The sequence below is a fragment of the Protobothrops mucrosquamatus genome, unplaced genomic scaffold (genome assembly GCF_001527695.2).
Source record: "Protobothrops mucrosquamatus isolate PMUCROS unplaced genomic scaffold, P.Mucros_1.0 scaffold7, whole genome shotgun sequence".
Lineage (NCBI taxonomy): Eukaryota > Metazoa > Chordata > Lepidosauria > Squamata > Viperidae > Protobothrops > Protobothrops mucrosquamatus.
The window spans coordinates 3,228,424-3,247,365 of record NW_015386394.1 but is presented as its reverse complement, the minus strand read 5'-3'; the positions used below and the strand labels follow the sequence as shown (position 1 = coordinate 3,247,365).

The 18,942-nt window shown below is 40.6% G+C and overlaps 1 protein-coding gene across 1 annotated transcript in view; it reads right to left on the bottom strand.

Annotated features, from left to right (window-relative positions):
- Positions 1-5,435: 5,435 nt before the first annotated feature.
- Positions 5,436-18,942, bottom strand: part of PRR12 (proline rich 12) — a 34,921-nt gene continuing 21,414 nt past the window's right edge. Inside the window, exons 5-15 of the mRNA XM_015810149.1 lie at positions 18,394-18,652; positions 18,055-18,363; positions 16,599-16,966; positions 15,657-15,773; positions 15,069-15,202; positions 14,192-14,652; positions 13,137-13,262; positions 11,980-12,077; positions 10,356-10,484; positions 9,147-9,242; positions 5,436-6,293 (exon numbers count right to left, since the gene is read on the bottom strand). Of these exons, the coding sequence (XP_015665635.1) occupies positions 6,153-6,293; positions 9,147-9,242; positions 10,356-10,484; positions 11,980-12,077; positions 13,137-13,262; positions 14,192-14,652; positions 15,069-15,202; positions 15,657-15,773; positions 16,599-16,966; positions 18,055-18,363; positions 18,394-18,652 (2,238 nt within the window). The 3' untranslated portion in view covers positions 5,436-6,152. The remainder of the gene's footprint in view (positions 6,294-9,146; positions 9,243-10,355; positions 10,485-11,979; positions 12,078-13,136; positions 13,263-14,191; positions 14,653-15,068; positions 15,203-15,656; positions 15,774-16,598; positions 16,967-18,054; positions 18,364-18,393; positions 18,653-18,942) is intronic.

The following is an 18,942-nucleotide window of genomic DNA, read 5'->3' as shown; positions in this document are numbered from 1 at the left end:
AAAAATTGCATCCTATATGAACCTGGCCAATCCTGTAGTGTTAATTCTACAAAGAGCTAACTTTTCTCTAAAATAGGAGTCTTCTTTAGAGTGGGGGGTGGGTGGGGGAAGTGATCTTGAAACATTTCTGGGCCTGTTTCCTTTATATTGCTGTTCATTTTGGTCCAACTTCCTAGTGAGGCTTATGGCCAATGGAAGGTTGTCATTCCTCATACACATCAGCCTTTATATGATACTTTGACAAACTCTTCAGAACAAACTTCCCCATCTTAAAAAAAATGGGGCGGGATACCTTTTTTAAAAAATGCATACTTTTGTATCTTACACTACATGTATGTGTATGTTTAGATATATAGAGAATGCTATAAATTTTATAATTGAATTGCCTGTTAGTGAGACATTTTATATGTCTATGCATGAAATGAAAAACAGTATGCACTTTTATATACAGAAAGCTTGGGTGGGGGAAAACTTTGAAAATATAAAGTTTATAGTATATTAAAAAGTATTTGTAATGACTCAGTATGAATTAACATGGAGAATTAAATGTGTTCTTTACTAATCAGTCTGGAAGTTCAATATTAGTGTTTAGTGATTTATGATAGCCCTGGAGATATAATTATAAAACTGTAATTTCTCCCAGATAAAAAGTGCTTTCTGCAACCTGAAACAAGTTTCTAAATTCTGCACAATCTTTACAAATCTTGATTTTTTTAAAGCAATGAGTCATTGGCATCTTTCTAGTGGTATGTAGAAGTTACATAAGCTAATTTTGACTTAACTTGTGTACACATTACACAATGTGAGTTTTACATATTGAGAAAAAAAACCAGTAAACTGTAGCAGTCATTAAGGCCTCATGTGACTAGACCTAATTTTTCAATGTTTTTTGCTGCAGTTGTTTAGTAAATACCCTAATTGTTAAGTGAATCACTTTTTTCCAATGGGTGTTTTTTATGTGAAACTGGAAGTGCCAGAAAACGATTTTAAAAAGTCACAAATTATAGTCATGTGACTGCAAAAGGCTGTAAAAGTGAGCTGGCTGCCAAATGGATAAAATGTGATCAAGTGATCATACCAAAGAACAGAGTTGCGGCCATCACAACTTTGAAAAAAGGGCAAAAGGAGCTTTTTGTCTGTTGCAACTTCAATGGTCATTAAGCAACCAGTTATACATCGAGGACTACCTGTATACAAAATATCCATGAAGCTACCACTGGCAATAGAATTTTCTAACTGGGTAGGCAGATGAAAGATGCCTTTGAAGTTGACCAACAGAAAATACACAGAATAGTTCCAATAAGAGATGACCAAAGAAAAGTCTTTATGATGTTTGGTAAACATTATTGGAAAGATTGCCTCTGCCCCACATAGGGGTTTTCTAGTTTGTAACTAAAATGGCACTGCTCTTTTGCACGGCAGGCACACCTCTGTGGTGGTGGTATGGATAATCTTCCATCTGATAGGAAAGTCCAGGAAATAAAAAGTAGAACCAGGAATATTGTTTCCAATACCCTTTAAAGATTGCACAGGAGGAAAACATTAAGCAAGGGATTGTGTAAACTTCAGAATATAGATGAGACCATCCAGATGTTGAGACCAAGGGCTTTTCAAACAGTGATACGGGTACCACCTGTGGTACATTGGCACCTGGCAGGTGGTACACGACCATCCTAGAAAAGTGGTAGCGGGGGAGGGGAATGAACTGAACCAGTGGTAGCACCGCACAAGCCTGAGCGAGAGATGGCTGGAGCTGCAGGGCTATCAGGGCTCAGCGGAAGCACCAGGATCAGCGCCAAGCTCCAGCTGGAGCTCGGCACTGATCCTGGTGCTTCTGCTGAGCCCAGAAGAAGTGCCGATCAGCTGGAAAGCAGCATTGATTCTGGTGCTTCTGCTGAGCCCAGAAGCGCCGATCAGCTGGAAAGCAGCACTGATCCTGGTGCTTTTGCTGAGCCCAGAAGAAGCGCCGATCAGCTGGAATGTTGCAGCATCTCCAGGGTCTGGTGATTTACATTCAGATGCTTGGCAACTGATTCATATTTATGACAGTCACAGTGTCCCAGGGTCATGTGAAGTGACCAAAACCTGCTGCAACCACCCAGCAGACGGGGGGGAATAAAAACTAAACACCCCCCCATCCCACCCCCACTGCCAATCCTCAACAGAAATGCTCACAACAATGGAAACCTTGGACAGGAGGAAGAGCGCCACCGGGTGGGCAGGCAGGTGTCTTGCTCGGCTGTGGCATGGGGGTCACTTTTTTCAGTGCCATTGTAACTTCAGTCATTAAGCGAACTGTTGTAAGTCGAGGACTGCCTGTACTTTATCACTTTTTTCCTTTTTTTTTTTTTGGTCATTAAGTTTTTGACACCTTGCTAGGCGACTGGTGGTACTCGGATGTTGCCATATCCTAAAAGTGGTACAATGGGTGAAAAGGTTGAAAAGCCCTGCAGTATATCATGCTTAGGCAGGTTTTCCCCATCATTATTTTAGAGCACGCTGCCCTCCTTTTTCCCATGGCCACCCCAGTCTCAACCAAATGAACAAAACTCTGCTTCAGGCATTTGATTTTTGCAAAGAAAAGTGTTTTTTTGTCATTTTGTTGTGTACACAGTATACAATGTGAGTTTTACATATTGAGAAAAAAATGTCTCAGACACTAATAATAAACAATAAAAATATATAGGAACATCCAATAATACAGAACACAAATCCCATATCTCAGAACAATACCCTTGAGGCGCGAACAAGATACACAGAAATACACGTTGTAAAAAAGGGGGCCTTTCAAGATCCAAATATAAGGGTAAGTGGCGGAGGAGGAAAGTCTCTTTTTGTCACAGGAAATTGAGCTGTACACGTGTGTGAGTGTTGCGTTTGTCCTTGATCAACTCAGAGCTGGGCCTCTCCAATTCTGAGAGCTCAAGTCTGGCTACTCTGTCCCTCCAACTGGGAGTGATGGTTTAGCAAGGTTCTGCATGGAATTGATGGTGCAAGTGTCTTGTCCCACGAAGTGCCAAGGCTCTAGGTCTCTCTAAAATTAACCCTGTACTATGAAAGATTCCCCCAACTCCGTTCTCTCATTTCCCTGAACCCATATTCAGCTAACTCCATTTCCACACTCAGCTCTCTTCCATCACTTCTAAGGCCAACAGCTACCAGTAATCTGGTTTATCAGGGAAAGATTTTTTTAAAAAGAATCTGAATTGCAAGCTTCAAAATATCAAAGGAAACCAGGCTATTCTCTCCTTTAAAACCATTCTCTTTGCTTAGGGTTCGTTTACCAGATTCCATCTCCCCCCTCGACCATCCATACTTGCATACAGACCTGCCAGTGTTGCCTTTTCATCCACAATAAATAAGGAGGGGAGAAGGAGTCAAAATGAGACCCAACAGTACCTAAGTACATATATTGGGGACACGGACCTAAGCAACCAAACAGGTCTTAATACATTTCTGTGTTTGCTGACTTAGGGAGAGATTTGTTTGAAGTACGTCTTTATGATGAGAACACCAATACTGAGATAGAATTTATTTCCCCACTATACCTGAAGTACCTTTTCACACCTCCCTCCTTGCTATCCAAAGTTGAAAAAAAAAATACTGGGGCATCTTCTGTAGCTCCTGTTGGTTTGGGTAGGCAGAAAGAAATAGCAAATTTTGAAAAGATTAAAGTTTTTCTAAGAACAGAAGGATAATTCAAATGGAGGAATGTATAGTGATGAAGGAGGAACGCAGCTCTAGAGATGGGTTAGGAATAAAGGATGGACTTGATTGGAGGGAGCCAAATTCATTCATTCATTCATTCATTCATTCATTCATTCATTCATTCATTCATTCATTAAATTTATACAGCTGCCCACCTCAAACAGTGACTCTAGGTGTGAAAGAGGGAGAAACAGCTATGGAGGGAGAATGAGGTAGACTTTAGCAGGAAGATGGAATCTGACATAGGAAGATCTACATTCAATTAAGGGTTTGCTTTGGGAGGTTAGAGGAAGGTCTGGGGTGAGGAATGATAATGGTTGGCCAAAGTGTGTGTTTGATGTACAGGTAGTCCTTGATTTACAGCTATTCATTTAGTGACCGTTCAAAGTTACCACGGCACTGAAAAAAAATGACATATGGCCGTTTTTCATACTTATGACAGTTGCAGGATCTCCACAGTTATGTGATCAAAATTCAGGCGCTTGGTGACTGGCATGCCTTTATGACAATTGCACTGTCCCAGGGAGGCATGTAATCATCATTTGTAACCTTCCCAGCTGGCTTCCAACATGCAAGTCAAAGGGGGAAGTCAGAGTTGCCTAACAACCAATGATTCACTTAACAACTTCAATGACTACTTAACAATTGTGGCAAAAAAGGGAACACAACTCATTTAATGACTGCCTTGCTTAGCAACAAAATGGGGGCACAATTCATTGAACGACTGCCTTCCTTTAGCTCAACTGTGGTCATAAGTTGAGGAGTATCTGTAATTGGAAAAATTACCTGCAGTATGGGGACACACACACACAAGATAATGGATAGCTGGTTGAGGGATGGAGAGCCCACTTGGGAGTTGAAGAAAGGGCAATTAAGACAAGATCTTCATCCTCTGGCTCATTAAGAGTTTATTTTATCATTTCAGTTTAGGGTTGCAGAGGGAGCTTTGTTTAGGAGGCAGATTGGGGTGGGGGACACAAAATCTCCCTTCCCCCCTCAGTAACAACAACAATGATTAAAAAAAAAATTAACAATCTCCTAATGAAAGTTTCAGTTGAAACCAAGAACATCACAGCTACAGATAAAAGGAGAAAGAGAGAGAGAGAAACTCCTGCGCATCATTAAGTTCAAGTTAGTCAAATACAATATGATACATAGACTTTTTATCCTATACAGTATATACAGGTGCAGGGAGGGGGGAGCAGAATCCTGCCTTGTCAGACACTATAATATGGGGAGAATGGGAGGGGGAGTTATCCCTCCCTCATAGAAGTGAAGATCTACCACTGGGGAAGGGACTTATCTAAAGTCCTTTATACATTCCTCGCATGATTCAAGGGGGGCTAATTGTGAAATCTGGGGGAGGGGAGGGAAATTTCAGAAGTCTTGCTACAGTCTTGGCAGGTTGCTATGGATGTCATAAGGCTCTCCCCTGCCTATATACTGCTCTCTATTCAGAAAGTATAGGGAAAAGTTCCACATACCCAAATGAGCTAGAATTCTCAATTCAATGGCAAAAAAAGTGAATCCTCCAGCAGTTAATTGCCCCATGGAAACACAATGGGAGGGAGGGAGGGAGAGAAAGGGAGGTTTCTCCAGAAAGAGAGAAAATTGGTGCTGCCAATTATGATTAGGAAAAAGGAGCTTGGCAATAAATATTCCTATTAGAAGCAAAAATAGAAGTGATCGCTATTAGTGTACGGATGGATGGCTTCCCTTCACTCCAAACAAGAGTTATTTGGCAGAGATGGGATTAGAGTTGTTGGAGAACAGGGGTCATACTTCCTGATCAGACTATGGACAAAAGAAGCTAGACACTGTATAAAGGGTGGCCAATGCACCACCTCCCCATGCTCAATTCTCAACTCTCCCTAAGGAGAAGTAAAGTTCTTGATGGAAGAGATGGAGGGTAGAACCCCAGGAGAACCTGGTCCTTCTCTTTTCACCAATCTCACTACTGTCAACTCACTCCATGGTGAGAAACCGAGAAGCCTTTCGGCTCTAAATCACACCACACCACCATTCCTATGCCTTTCCAATGGGTTCCCCTATTCTCAATCCCCCCTGAGCAGGGGACAACAAGGTTGTTCAATTAGATATTTATACATTTATATATAAATAATATTTCTCTGTACAGCCAGGGCAAAAGGGAAAGGGGTGTTCCAACCATCCAATTATTTGATGAGAACCCTCCTCAACATGTCCTGTCTGCCACAGCAAACCTCCACCCTCCACCACCATCGCAGAGGCTTGTCCCATGACCTGTTTAAGGAAAAAGAGAAACCCCCAAGGAGAAGGGGTGATGGTGGTGATGGTGTGAGCTGAATCTGAACTCGTTGCCTGTAATGATACCCCTCGACTTTCCTCTCCCCACTTCCTGCTCTGGCTCTGCAGAGGGGCAGGCGTTAGGCGGACCTTCCTGGGGCGTAGCTCTGATGATGGTGTCACGCGCATTTGCTTTGTGCCTGAGTCAGCAACTCGCTGAAGGAGTCAAACAGTTTCTCCAACCATGGCTGGTTGCGCATGCACTGCTGCACTACCTCCTCCTGGCCCAAATCTTCGTCTTGACCCTCAATTGCTGTTGTCTAGAAAAGAGAAATGAAAAGGTTAAAAAATTAGCCATGAAGTACAAAAATAGCTAAAAAAAAAAAAAAAAAAGCAACCACGATATGGATTTTCTTAAATGAAGAAATTTTCCTCTACAACTCCATCCCTAATATGCAGAAACTGCTTGTAGCTTTCTAGAAAGAGCCAGAATTGATTAGTCTATCTTTGGTACCAAGACTAATAAAAATAATACTAAAGACTGAAACTTTTTAAACATAACACTACAATTTAATGATTTTCACAAACTGCAGCTTATATATAACACTACTTCTACATATTAGTGATAGGAAGGTTTCTTCATTTAAGAACACCCATATTGTGATTATTATTATTTTTTCTATTTGTTTTAGTCCTTTTTTCTATTTTATTTTATTGTTGTGAATCACAGTTAAAATTAGGTGACATTGACCACTATGAGCCTTAACAAAAGCAACACCAATCAATTGCAAAAGGCAGCTCTACTTGGAACAGCTTGGTTTCTGCCATGATACCTTTAACACCATTAAACAATCTGTGTCCACCCCAAGCCCTTGAGAAGGTTGCAACAAGTGGGTAAAAATGTCAAATTCCTTTTAATTATCTGGTTTACTATGAGATGAACCATAATAATAAAAAGAAGATGCTCTGGGTCATCAGAAATCAACACAGATAAGCACCAGCCACTAATACCCCAGACTTGAACACTCATTGATAAGAAAGACAAAATAGTCTTGATAGTGGATGTTGTTGTACCTATTCTGGAGACAACAGAAGAGAAGAGAAAAAAACTGGAGAAAATCACAAAATATCGGGACCTTCAATCAGAAGTACAGTAGTGGCCAAAATTGTGGAAGTCTTTTGGGAAAAGTGTACATTTGAGGTTTGATGGCTAATAACACCATTTGGGGGGGAATAGTACCATAAAATTATATATCAATGGAAAGATAATTTAATCAAGAATGTAATGCAATAACTTTTATGAAGGATTTGCTATTAGAATAGCAGTTATAAAGAAGAAAAGTGAAACACGTAGAAAAAAGGAGATATACAAAAATTATCACCATGTCAGTTAATACTTAGTTGGGTAACCTTTAGCATGAATTACGGTCTTACACTCTTCCCATGGAGTGAACCAAGTCCTTTAGTTCTGCAGCTGTTATAATGTGAAACGAAGATTGAATGATTGCTTCTATTAACTGGGTTTTATTGCTGTGTCGCTTCTGACTAACAAGTTTCTTTAGTCGGCTCCATAGATTTTCAATTGGGTTAAGGTCTGGGCTATTCCCAGGCCATTGCAGCAGTGGAATATGATTATCTTGAAACCAATTTTTGCACACAGCAATAACATGACATGGAGCTGAATCCTGTTGAAATATAAATGCTTCATTATCTTGGAAAAGATCATGTGCGGAAGGCTTCAGTTTGGGCTCAAGTATTTCATTAATGTATTTTTGGCCATTTATATTCCCATTAATCACACAAATTCTGCCCACACCTTTTGATGTCATACAACCCGAGATCATAATACTGACTGGGTGTTTCACGACACATGTAATGCAATCAGGATTCAAATCTTCTCCGATTCTTCTTACGTATTTTATGCCATCACTACCAAACAGGGAGATCTTGGTCTCATCACTCCAAATAACACTGTCCCATTGTTCCTCTGTCCAGGTAACATGGGTTTTAGCCCAGTTCAGTCTTTCCAACTTTTGTTTGAGAGATAAAAGTGGCTTTTTTCGTGGAATTCTAGATTTTAGGCCAAATTCCTGCAGTCTGCACCAAACAGTCCTTGCACTCAACTTCACATTGCATTGCACCATTTCATCTTGTATACACCCAGATGATTTTCTTCTGTCACGTAGGCATATTCCCTTAATTCTTCTATCATCACTTGCTGTTGTGCATCTTTTCTTGCCTTTACCAGTGTGGTTTTGTAGTGACTGAGTCTCCTTATACCTCTTCAGAAATTTAGAAATGCCACCTTTGGTTAAGTTTCCGCCAATTTTTATTCTAATTTCTTTATAACTGTAGCCTTGTTCATTTAATAATACTATTTTACATCGTTTTCTGGGCGAGCAATCAACTCTTTGCACCATTACTTTAATTTTATTATGTTTTACAAGCTCACTAAATGAAAGAACACAAAAAACCCCAACCAATTTGATAGCGATCACATAACACACTGACAAATGTCCTCCTCTCAGCTTCAATACATGACATCAATAACTGAATCCTACTGTGCTCTGATTGTCTCATTGCCAAAACAAGATGACACCTGATTGGCTCTCTAAACACTCATGCTCATTGGCTACAATCAGATGAAGGAAAGCTACCTGATATCAACCTAAGCAAGTTGTGCTTCCTTTTTCTGGTTATTTGGCTATAACGTTTCATAGAATACAGATAATTCAACAAACTTTGTTGCATTGCATTCTTGATTAAATTATCTTTCCATTGATATATAATCTTATGGTACTACTCCAAAAGAAAGTGGTGTTACTAGCCATCAAACCTCAAATGTACACTTTTCCCAAAAGGTTTCCACAATTTTGGCCACTACTGTGACAAAAGAGAGCAAATATAGTCCCAATAGTAATAGGAATCCTGGGTGCAATCACAAAACATCTGGAGTGTCACTTGAACACCACTGGCATTGACAAAATCACCAAATCATAGTTTTGATCATGCACGCTTCCTCAGCAAAACCTACCTCCCAGAGTTGTTGTGGAAAAAAATGGGAGGAAGCAGTCCTATGCATGCTTGCCTTGAGCTCCTGAATGAAAAGACAGGATATAAATCTAACAAACAACTTGCAAACCCAAATGGGATTTACTTAGGGCTTTACTTACCTCATCTTTACAACGCAGAAAGGTGTGGTATTTGTAGTGGTGAAGGGAATGGTAGAGAGTATAGAAAAAGGATTTCTCCACTTCCACATTGAATTCCTGTCAGCAATAAGGACAAAGAGTGAAGGGAAACCACCAGGTCACATTTCTCAGCAACTTGACATAGCCCTGAACCTCTAAGGTCTCATATTCAACATTTTGTTTCAATGATTAATTTTAAAAAAATCTAGGAAGTTTTTATCTGCCCTCATCTTCTCTTTTCAGCTTTTGTTAAAATAACAAAGTTAAAAATCCTTTGCTGCCTGTGGCATGGACGCATCCCCATCACCATACCTGGAGCTTCGATAGGGCAATCAATGGGCCTGGTCTTTTTATGCAGGAGAACGAGATAGACGAATGAAGCCACAGAATCAGATCTTTAATGGACAATGCTGTTTCAGAATGCCAGATACAGAGAAATGCCATTGTAAAGTAAAGTAATTTTACAATGTTTACAATGTTTCAACTTTTCCCTATCTCCCCCCTTATCTCTGCCCTTTGGGTTGCTTGCATTCTGCCATCGCCTGTCCCTGCCGCCCACACTACCCTCAGCTGGCCTCAGCCTCCTTCCTTCCACTGCTAACGAGGCATGCCCAAGGCCTCACGGTGTTGTGGCAGCCACTCAAAGGTCCATCAGCAACACTGGCAACAGTGGAGGAAAAAGACAGTGAAGGTCAGCTGGCGCCAGTGGGGAGAGGCAAGGGTAGCAGTGGCAATGGGTTGCAGGTCAGTCAAAAGGACAGCGATGGAAGGGAGATAGGAAGGGAGTTGGAATGGAGAGTCCAATAGGGCAAGAGAGAGGCGTCTCAACAGTGTAGACAGAACATGGTGAAATAGACTGACTCCAAGTTGATAAAGGAATTTGACAAGGTTGCATACTCCCTCCTTATTTATATAACCTTTATGCTGAGTATATATTAAGGGGATTGGAAGTAGATGAGCAAGGTTTTAAAACTGGAGGAAGAAATGTCAATAACTTGCACTATACTAAGGACACTGCCCTGTTAGCCCAAGTACAAAGGATCTGCAAGTCCCAGTGAGAATAGTGAAAGAGGACAGTAAAAGAAATGGGGTTAAAATTAAATATAAAGAAGATGAAACTAAAGAGAGATAAAAGTAATCAATGAGTAAGTTTATCAGAACCTGGCTACTATCGTCATCTGCAACACTTACCTGCGGTTTGGATACATTCTTCTTGAGTTTGTTGAGTGTCTTGCGGTTGTAAGGTTCACCACCTGGGCGCAACGTAACTGTGGTATCGCATGTCTCGGTATGGAGTTGGGGGAACATGTGGAGTGCCTCCTGAATGGGCAAGAAAGTAAATGTATGAGAAGAAGCAATGTTTTCACAACCTCCAGCTCAGGTCATTTAGTTCCATTTTCTATTGTTACAAACCCCCAAGATTTTAGGATTTAGATACATCATATATTTAAATATATATATAGAAATGGAGGCATCCTCAAATAATAGAATTTGGCTCAGCCATTGAAAAGACTTAAGAGATAATAGATTAGAGATAAAGGGAGCCTAGGAAAAGGGAGAACTACCACTTTATAAAGTAGGGCTTTCCTTGAAACGGACAAGAGCATCGTTATTAATCAGAATGCTCACTGACTACAAAAATTGAACTATAGGCTATTCAAACAGCCACCAATAGTCCTGAAAATCATGTAATTCTCTTAGTCCAACATGCACTGAATGTCCATAGCCTGGGCACTGTGATACCAAAGAAACCTCAGTTTTTCTTCTGTATTAGAAGATTTTATTTGTTTTCTTGTTTTACAAACTGTTTTAAGCAGAATGGGGAGAAATGGCTTTTCTTAGTCAGCTCAGGATAGGAAACCTCCATGTTAAAATATAGAAAAATTGCTCTTTAGTGATTGCTAAGTGAAACCTATGATTATGAGATTATTTCAGCTTTCTTTCTTTGCTTTACAGATTTGTAAAGGTCATAAATGTGATGATTGGTTGTAAAGTTACTTTTTCATAACTGTCGTAACTGCAACAGCTGCTAAATGAGGACTACATGTATAAATTGCCCTCCCAATACGATGCAAGGAAAGTTAAAGATAACTTTCACAGCATATTGTTAACACACACAAAAGACAGAATAATCAATCTCTTCTGTTTATGGTGAAATTTTATAAAAATCTCTGCAGCTAAGAGTACACTATAAGTAAAAAATATTAAAGAAATGGCCAGCAAAGTAATTCTAAATATTGTTGATAGATCTTCAAAATAAAATACACCCACCCTCAAATAAGGCTAACATTCATGAGATAAATTTCAGAATTGAGATTTTGTGGGACAGGATCAGTGAAATCTTGAGCAATGAAGGAACTAAGCGAGCTTTCACTTCCATTTCTTAAAAAATGCCAATGTAAAATATCTGGCATTCCTGCCAACATACATGATTAATATCAACCCCACCTGAAAAAGCTGCCGATTCATGAATTGCACACTGCAGAACCATTTACATGGCTAGAAAAACTGAAATATCCAAGGCAGCATGGAGTCTCATTTTAAGCATGGTTTTCATAATTATATATGGGACAGGATTCAACAGTCCATCTTGGCTGCTAGTCAAGGGCTTGGATTCTTAACCTTCCTGAATAGGTTACAAACGTTTTAGTCTTCAAGGCCTCTCCCCTCTCTCATTGTTCTTGTGGAGGCGAATGAGAAGGAAATACGTGAGCCAAATTTTGGCAACAAAGTAAAATATATACTTAAAATAAATACCCTTTTCCCAAAATCAGTCTTTGGGGAATAGCAGATTCTACTTGCCCTCTTTCCATACCTGTAGCGATGGATTCAGGGACACTCTCTTCAGCACCTTTTTCTTATGATCGTTCAAAATCCCATCAATTTTCCTCATGGGCGGGAGATAAAGTTCATCTGGGATAGGATTGTCAAAACAGATGGCAAAGGTCACCAAAAAAAAAAAAAGCTTCCAGGATGGGCAGGGACAGGAAACCTTCAATGTAGGACATGAGCAGCCAGTGTCCTGCACTAAGGAAACCCAGCTGCAATGGACTGAGTTCTAGACAAGCAAGTGAAAGGAACGTAACAAGGTTTTCAAATGCCACATTTCTTTTTTTGAAGAGGTTGGCATTTTTAGACAGGACCAGATTTTTCAAAATGCCATGTGCCATGAATAAGTCCTTGCTTAAGGACTCACTCTAGCCCTAAGAAAACAATTTAGAGAAGCACTTTTTGGGAGGAGGGAAATTTATTAGGCTTAGGCAGACAAAACTGAAGCACTATTAAAAATTCATTCCTGCTTTGCCTGGAGTAGCCTAACAATTTGCATATGCAAAGCAAGGAACAAACATCAGAGAGCATTTTGAAAAATGGTTAAACGCAAGGCTCTTGACATCTGCCAATTACAATTAGAGTTTTCCTTTATTATTTACTTTTTATTTAGTTTTACACATTATTTCATTTATAATTTTAAAGGCTGTGGGATTACAAAATTTGAGAACCCCTCCTTCAACCAGCTCTTCATATCTTTGTCTAATATGACTGCTACAAAGAAGTACAATGAAACATTCAGTGGTGTTCTCTAGTCACAAGCGATCAAAGCTGGGCAGTTATACGACATTTTGCAAATCAGACATCTTAAAAAGGAGATGTTTGTACTTTTTTAAAAAAAAAACAAAAAACCCCAGCATATTTATGGTTCTTACAATGGCAAAATAGAACAAGCCTGTATATATTCAGCTGATTCTGGTCCCAGGAATTTCATAAGCAAGAATAGCTAGGGAACAAAAAAGCTTTTATATTTCCAGAAGGCTAGCCACAATCAAGAAAAAAAATTAGTGATCAGAGCAAAGTGACGGTCTACATGGTTCCTGTGGAATGGCCTATGTAGAATGGCTGGTGGAAACAAAAGCCAGTGGCTTTTCAAACTGGCCCCATGAGCCCATCTAAGCATCTCTACACAAGAATGCGCACCGTTTGTATCTTCAAGAGCTTGGATCATGTCTGGATCAAGGGCAGTGCTGACCAGCATTTCCACGTAACTGCGGTACATCTCCTTCATGGCTCGTGTATTGAGAATGCGGCCTGTGGGCACACGGTCTAAATGGTAAATAGAGTACTATTTTATTATGGTAGGCATCTGTAGCCCTGATTTTCAAAAATATTCAAAATAGGTTAACAAGCAAACAAATGGAGGATGCTGTAAGATTGTATCACTTCAACTCTTTCAGAATTCTCCAACCAGAACGGGCAATTCTGTGAGTGGAAGTCTGCATATATTAAAGCTGCCAAGGCTGAGAAGCATGGATTATATGTGAAGTACAACCAAAAATAGGAGAGAGAAAGAGGGAGAGAGGGAAAAAGCATTAGAACTCCTCTAGAGGTTCCCATAATCCTTCACTTCTATAGACAGGACTAACCCTAATCCTTCTTTCTACTCCCTCTTTTCAGCCTTCCATAATTTCTCTCAGTCTAACTTTTACGGTTAATGATAAGATCCCTTTCTCAGGCTCCCAGAGAACCAGTGGTCTTTCAAAAAATGTGTGTATCACCACTCTCAGGATTATTTTCTTTTCTTCTCATGGGCTGGAACTGCCGGATCTAATTCGGCTCCAGATTCTCCACCCTTGTAAATTCACAATTTCTCCTTGATCTACACACACGACAGTGAGTCACAGTATGCTTGGCTATGATTTGTTCCATGAACTCCAACAGATGGATTCAGACAACACACCAAACTACCATGAAACACCTGACAGTATAATGCAGTGTTTCTCAACCTTGGCAACTTTTAAGATGTGCGAATCTGAACTCCCAACCAACACCTGAAGTTCATGTCCACACAACTTAAAGCTGCCAAGGTTAAGAAACTCTGGTGCTACGTGTGATGCCTGTCTTTGGATAAGTAGCTCTGCCACACTTCTTGCCTTCCCGGGACTACAGAGGTTCTTGGTGTCCTTTCTTAACCGCCTGGTCCTGACCCTCACCAAACTGGTGGGAGTTTCTCCCCCCCACCCCCTTCTACTCACCCTCCTCACTCTGCTGGTCAGGGCTGGAATCTGAGTCTGAAGAAGATGCTGCTGCTTCCTTAAGCCATTTTTTCCTCTTCTTGGGGGGTGGCTCAGCTTTCACCTTGGCTGGCTTTGACTTGGGTTTAGAAGCTCCACCAGCTGGGGCAGCTTTTGTCAGCATGGGCACAGGAGGTTCCACTTTTTCAACTCTGGGAGGCTTCTCTGCCTTGGCCAATTTCTCTGCTTTGGTGGGCTTTTCAGACTTCTCCACCTTGGGGGCCTTTTCTGGCTTAGGTCCTTTCTCCGCTTTGGAAGGCTTCTCTGTTTTGTCCATTTTTTCAGCAGCCTTGGGGAGCTTCTCAGCCTTAGTAAGCTTTTCGGGTTTCTCAACTCTCTCCGGGACTTCCAGCTTCTCGGGTTTTTCAACTTTGGCTGTCACTGGAACCTTGGGGGTAGAAGCTTTGGGCTGGCTTTGTCTCCTGCATCAGAAAAACAGAGCACTGGCTTTAGAGGTCAGGTTTATTGCAGCAGTAGAGTTTGAGTGCAAAGAAAGTTATAGTGTAAATCAATGAAACAGTGAATCTTTACATAAAGCATAGCAAAAGTTCAGGCAGTCTAATCTAATTCACTGTTCAAGATGGATCATAGGCTTAGAGCACTGGGTGCTCCAAGGGTGCTACAGAAAAGCATGAACCGGTAAGGGAAGTAAAGGCACCCAGTCCCACCCCTTTAACCTTACAAGCTGCTCTAAGATTANTATGAGAAAAGTTTCTTGTATGGAAGTCACCTAATTACACACACACAGAGAGGGGGGGAGGGAGGGGGAGGGAGGGAGGGTGAGTTCCTCAGCTGGAACTGGACTCCCTTACATGTGTCCACCTTCCTAATCCTTTACCTGACAGTTTGCAGAGGCCGGTGCCAGGGTTTCTTGGAACAGACCCGGACATAATCTTTCTTGTTGATATTCTCCAAGAATTTAACATAGAGTCGTTGGTAACGGTTCTTGGCATCACCAAAATAGCCCAGATACTGAGGGATGAAGCAGGAAAATAAAGAATTAAATAAAAATTGAATAAAGAAAAGAAAGGGGAGGGGAGACCATCCCACTTGTAACTTTTCTTCTGGAAGTAATGAGGGAACAAGTGGAACTTAAATTGCAGTCCTTTGCCCAACACAATAATAGATCAAGCTAATTGCTCAACTTGACTGTCCCAAGAAGAAAACTGGGTGAGTGGGGGGGAACAGTTATTCTTTTATCAACAGGCCAAAAAACCCAGAAGTACTTCTGCATTTGGCTTGACCATCATGGTAGAAGTATACTGAGAAAGAGAGGGCAAGCAAAAGGAAGAATGAGAACAGGGCTTGAAACTTGGTTTTAATTTACTGATTTCATTTATTATCATGTTGGTAAGATTCTCTCATCTCTGAAGCTCTGGCTTCTCTGAGATATGATGCTACTTAAGCAGATAGAGTGGACACTCACATTGCTGGTTGCACAGAACTGACGCTGCCCGTCCTTGATTTCAGGTGTAAACTTCTGAAGCAAAGCTTTCTGTACTCGCCAAATTGGAGGTGGTTCCCGTCCAGTCTGAAGTGCAAGCTACAAAAGGACAAAGGAGTAGTTACAATGATGTCAAGTATTAAACAGCTAATAAGCTCAACTACTGTTTTCTGGCCAATATTCCCTAGCAGAAAAGAACTGCATCGAACAACAACAAAAAGCTCCCAGAATTACTGCATTTCTTCATAATTTATCCTTCTGTATGAGGCTATTAGTGATGAGTTAACTTGATTCTTCACATGTCCATATATAGAGAAATTATAATAGTTGTCATCAACCACCTAATACAGTTTTAAAAGGGAAGTAACATTTTGGGGAAATAAATAGACTCTTTAAGTTGCATCTAGAGCTAAACTAGTCATTTGTAGGACCCAGTGAACTTAATTATACTTCACCTACAGTTATTTTTTTAATCCTGATCTCAATGGGAGGTAAGTGGAATTAAATTCAGTTTGAACCCCAAAGACTATCATTTACAACTGCCCTATTTTAATTACACAATTCTCTCTCCCTCAAATATTTTCTGCAGTTTTCTTCAATCTTTTGAATTTCAAACTTTAAATGTTGAGAAATTCTTCTCAGAATCAATTTTTGAGCTGCAACACTAAACTTAGTGTTTTGAGTTTGAAAAATCCACTTTGCAAAATAAACAAAAAACAAACAACCCACCCCCAAGCTCTCAACTAGCATGCTCCGAGTATTCTGAATTATAATTCCCACAATCCTTGGCACAAGCTGCAGCTAGCAATAGAGGGAGTCAAAAACACATGGAGGGCATCAAGAGTACCATAGTTTTCAATTTTAATGTCTGAAGTGTGTCTTTAATGTATATGCCCATGCCAATGCTCAAGATTCATTACATACCCTGAGAGCCTGAACATCCTCAACACGTATGACAAACTCATCCCGCTCTCGGAAGATCCCCTCCCCACCACTCTCCACCTCCTCTTCATCTGTCTCTCCACAAATGGCTGCAGTCTCCTGCTTCTTAGCAAGGTGAAGAGGCCGTGTGTCCTCGGGGTCTTCGGGCTCAGGAGATGCCTGTGGTGGTGGTGGTAGTGGTAGTGGTAATGGTGGGGGTAGGGGTAGTGGTGGTGGTAGCTCTTCAAGCACTGGGGGAGGCTCCTTGAGTGAGGGGGCTGGGGAGATGGGTGGAGGTGGTTGCTCTGGCTGGATATCTGCCTCCAACGAAGGAGTGGGGCTAGGGGCTTTCACCTCCACTGGTGGCACATCTGCAAGAGGAAAAAAAACAAAGTACAGCAAGGAAATTCATTCTTTGGCTCTGGAATCCCTTTGCATTTGAAGATACATTCTTTTGATTACTGTTCACCAACACGTACTGTAGAGGGAACCCATATGCTGCTTAGAATGAAGGAGCCAACTTCATAATAATATCACATATTTATATCAGTATGCCTTCAACTTTTCAGACATCCGTGCCTACATTTAATTCATTTAATTTTTAATTTGCTCAGGTATTTAGTTAGATTTTAACTGTGCTGCCAGGTGCAATTAAATATAGGTGCTTCTTACATGAAACAATAAGCTAGGAATCTTCACCTAATAAATCATAAATGTAAATAAACTGCAAATTAATGTACTCAGTTTATTTCCTCCAGTTCTGTTCCTCACTTTAATGTAGCGAATAAGCAAATTATATAGATACCAGTTTTATGTGCCTTGGATAAATTTAAATAAGCCACTGCAAACACTGCAAAATAGGCTTATGAACTCCAGCTTATTTAGGAGCATTTCACCATAACCCCAGATGGACCTTCAAGCAAATTAATCCTGCTTGTATTTATTTGTTTACTTGTATTTACTTGTTTGTGTAAAGAGAAGACTAAACAGAACAAGCTGACTACATTAGAGTAGCATGCCATCCAGTCCAGATTCGTTTAATTAGAGATCCCAGTTTGTCATTATGTTGATCTACTGTACATGTGTGTGTATATCTATTTGGTATGGAAAAAAAATTCTTTTTTAATGTTGTGTTTATCTTGGTTTTATTTTTGTAATTTTTCTTCTTTTTTTTGGAGTTTGTATTTTACTTTAACTTTCTGAATAAAATAAAAAATTATTAAAAAAATATTGTTGTGAATTGCCTAGACTGCATGAGAATAGGCAGCATTATAAGTCTTGTGAGTAAATAAAATAAATTTCTGCACATGATGTCGTAGTGATTGTACAATGTCAGCCAAACCCTAGAAATGTTGCCAACACTGGAAACACCACATCATAAACACTATCACGTAAGAAACAGAAGTCACAAAAAATAAGGGATGCCATGATGAGGATAGCTGGCGCTGGCACTCACCACTGGGTTCTCCATCTTTGCGGTCAGTAGGATCATAGAGCGCTGAGATGGCAGAGGAGATGCTTTTCTGCAGGTCTTGGTTCTTGCTAACAGAGTCTTCCTCATCTGATGAGAATGAGGGCAACGTCTCCAGGTTACGTTTCAGCTCCTCGTCAAGCCGTTTGCAGGGGCTGGTACAACTCATGACAAGCCCAGCTGCATCTCCTTCAGGTCCATCCAAACCACCAGGTAGCATTGAGGGTGCCATGCTAAAGGGTGGTGGGGGCTGGGAGGAGGATATAGCTGAACCAGGGTGAGACTTGGATGGACTGCCTGCAGAAGAGACCACAGGTGCTACTGCACTGGAGGCCCCAACTGTCACTGCTGAGGACATGGCAGAGGAAGGCAGCGTCTGACGCTTGCCTGACTTCAAGAAGTCCAGGAAGGAGGCCATGAACCCTGACTTCATCTCAGGCTGCTTCTCTTCCACCTCCTTGATCTTCTGCTTGATCTTCTCTCTCGTTTGGTTGCTATCCAAGTTGCTCTCTTGGGTGGGCTGGTGAGATGGGATGGGGGCTTCCAACTGAGATCCCTCCAAACCTTTGGGGACTGGCAGTTTGATCTGGGGAAAAAGGACAGAAATTGAGGAAAGGGAGAAGATGGAGAGCAATTTCCTGCCCTAGTGGTCCCGTATGCTGCCCTAGTGATCTTGACTTAAAGGCCCTTTTTTCCTTAAGATTTGTTTTTTTCACTATCACCAGCTTTCCTGTGGACTTTCAATCAAATCCAGGTATATGCAAATGAAATGCTATATATATATATATATATATATATATATATATATATATATATATATATATATATATATATATATATATATATATATATATATATATATATATATATATATAT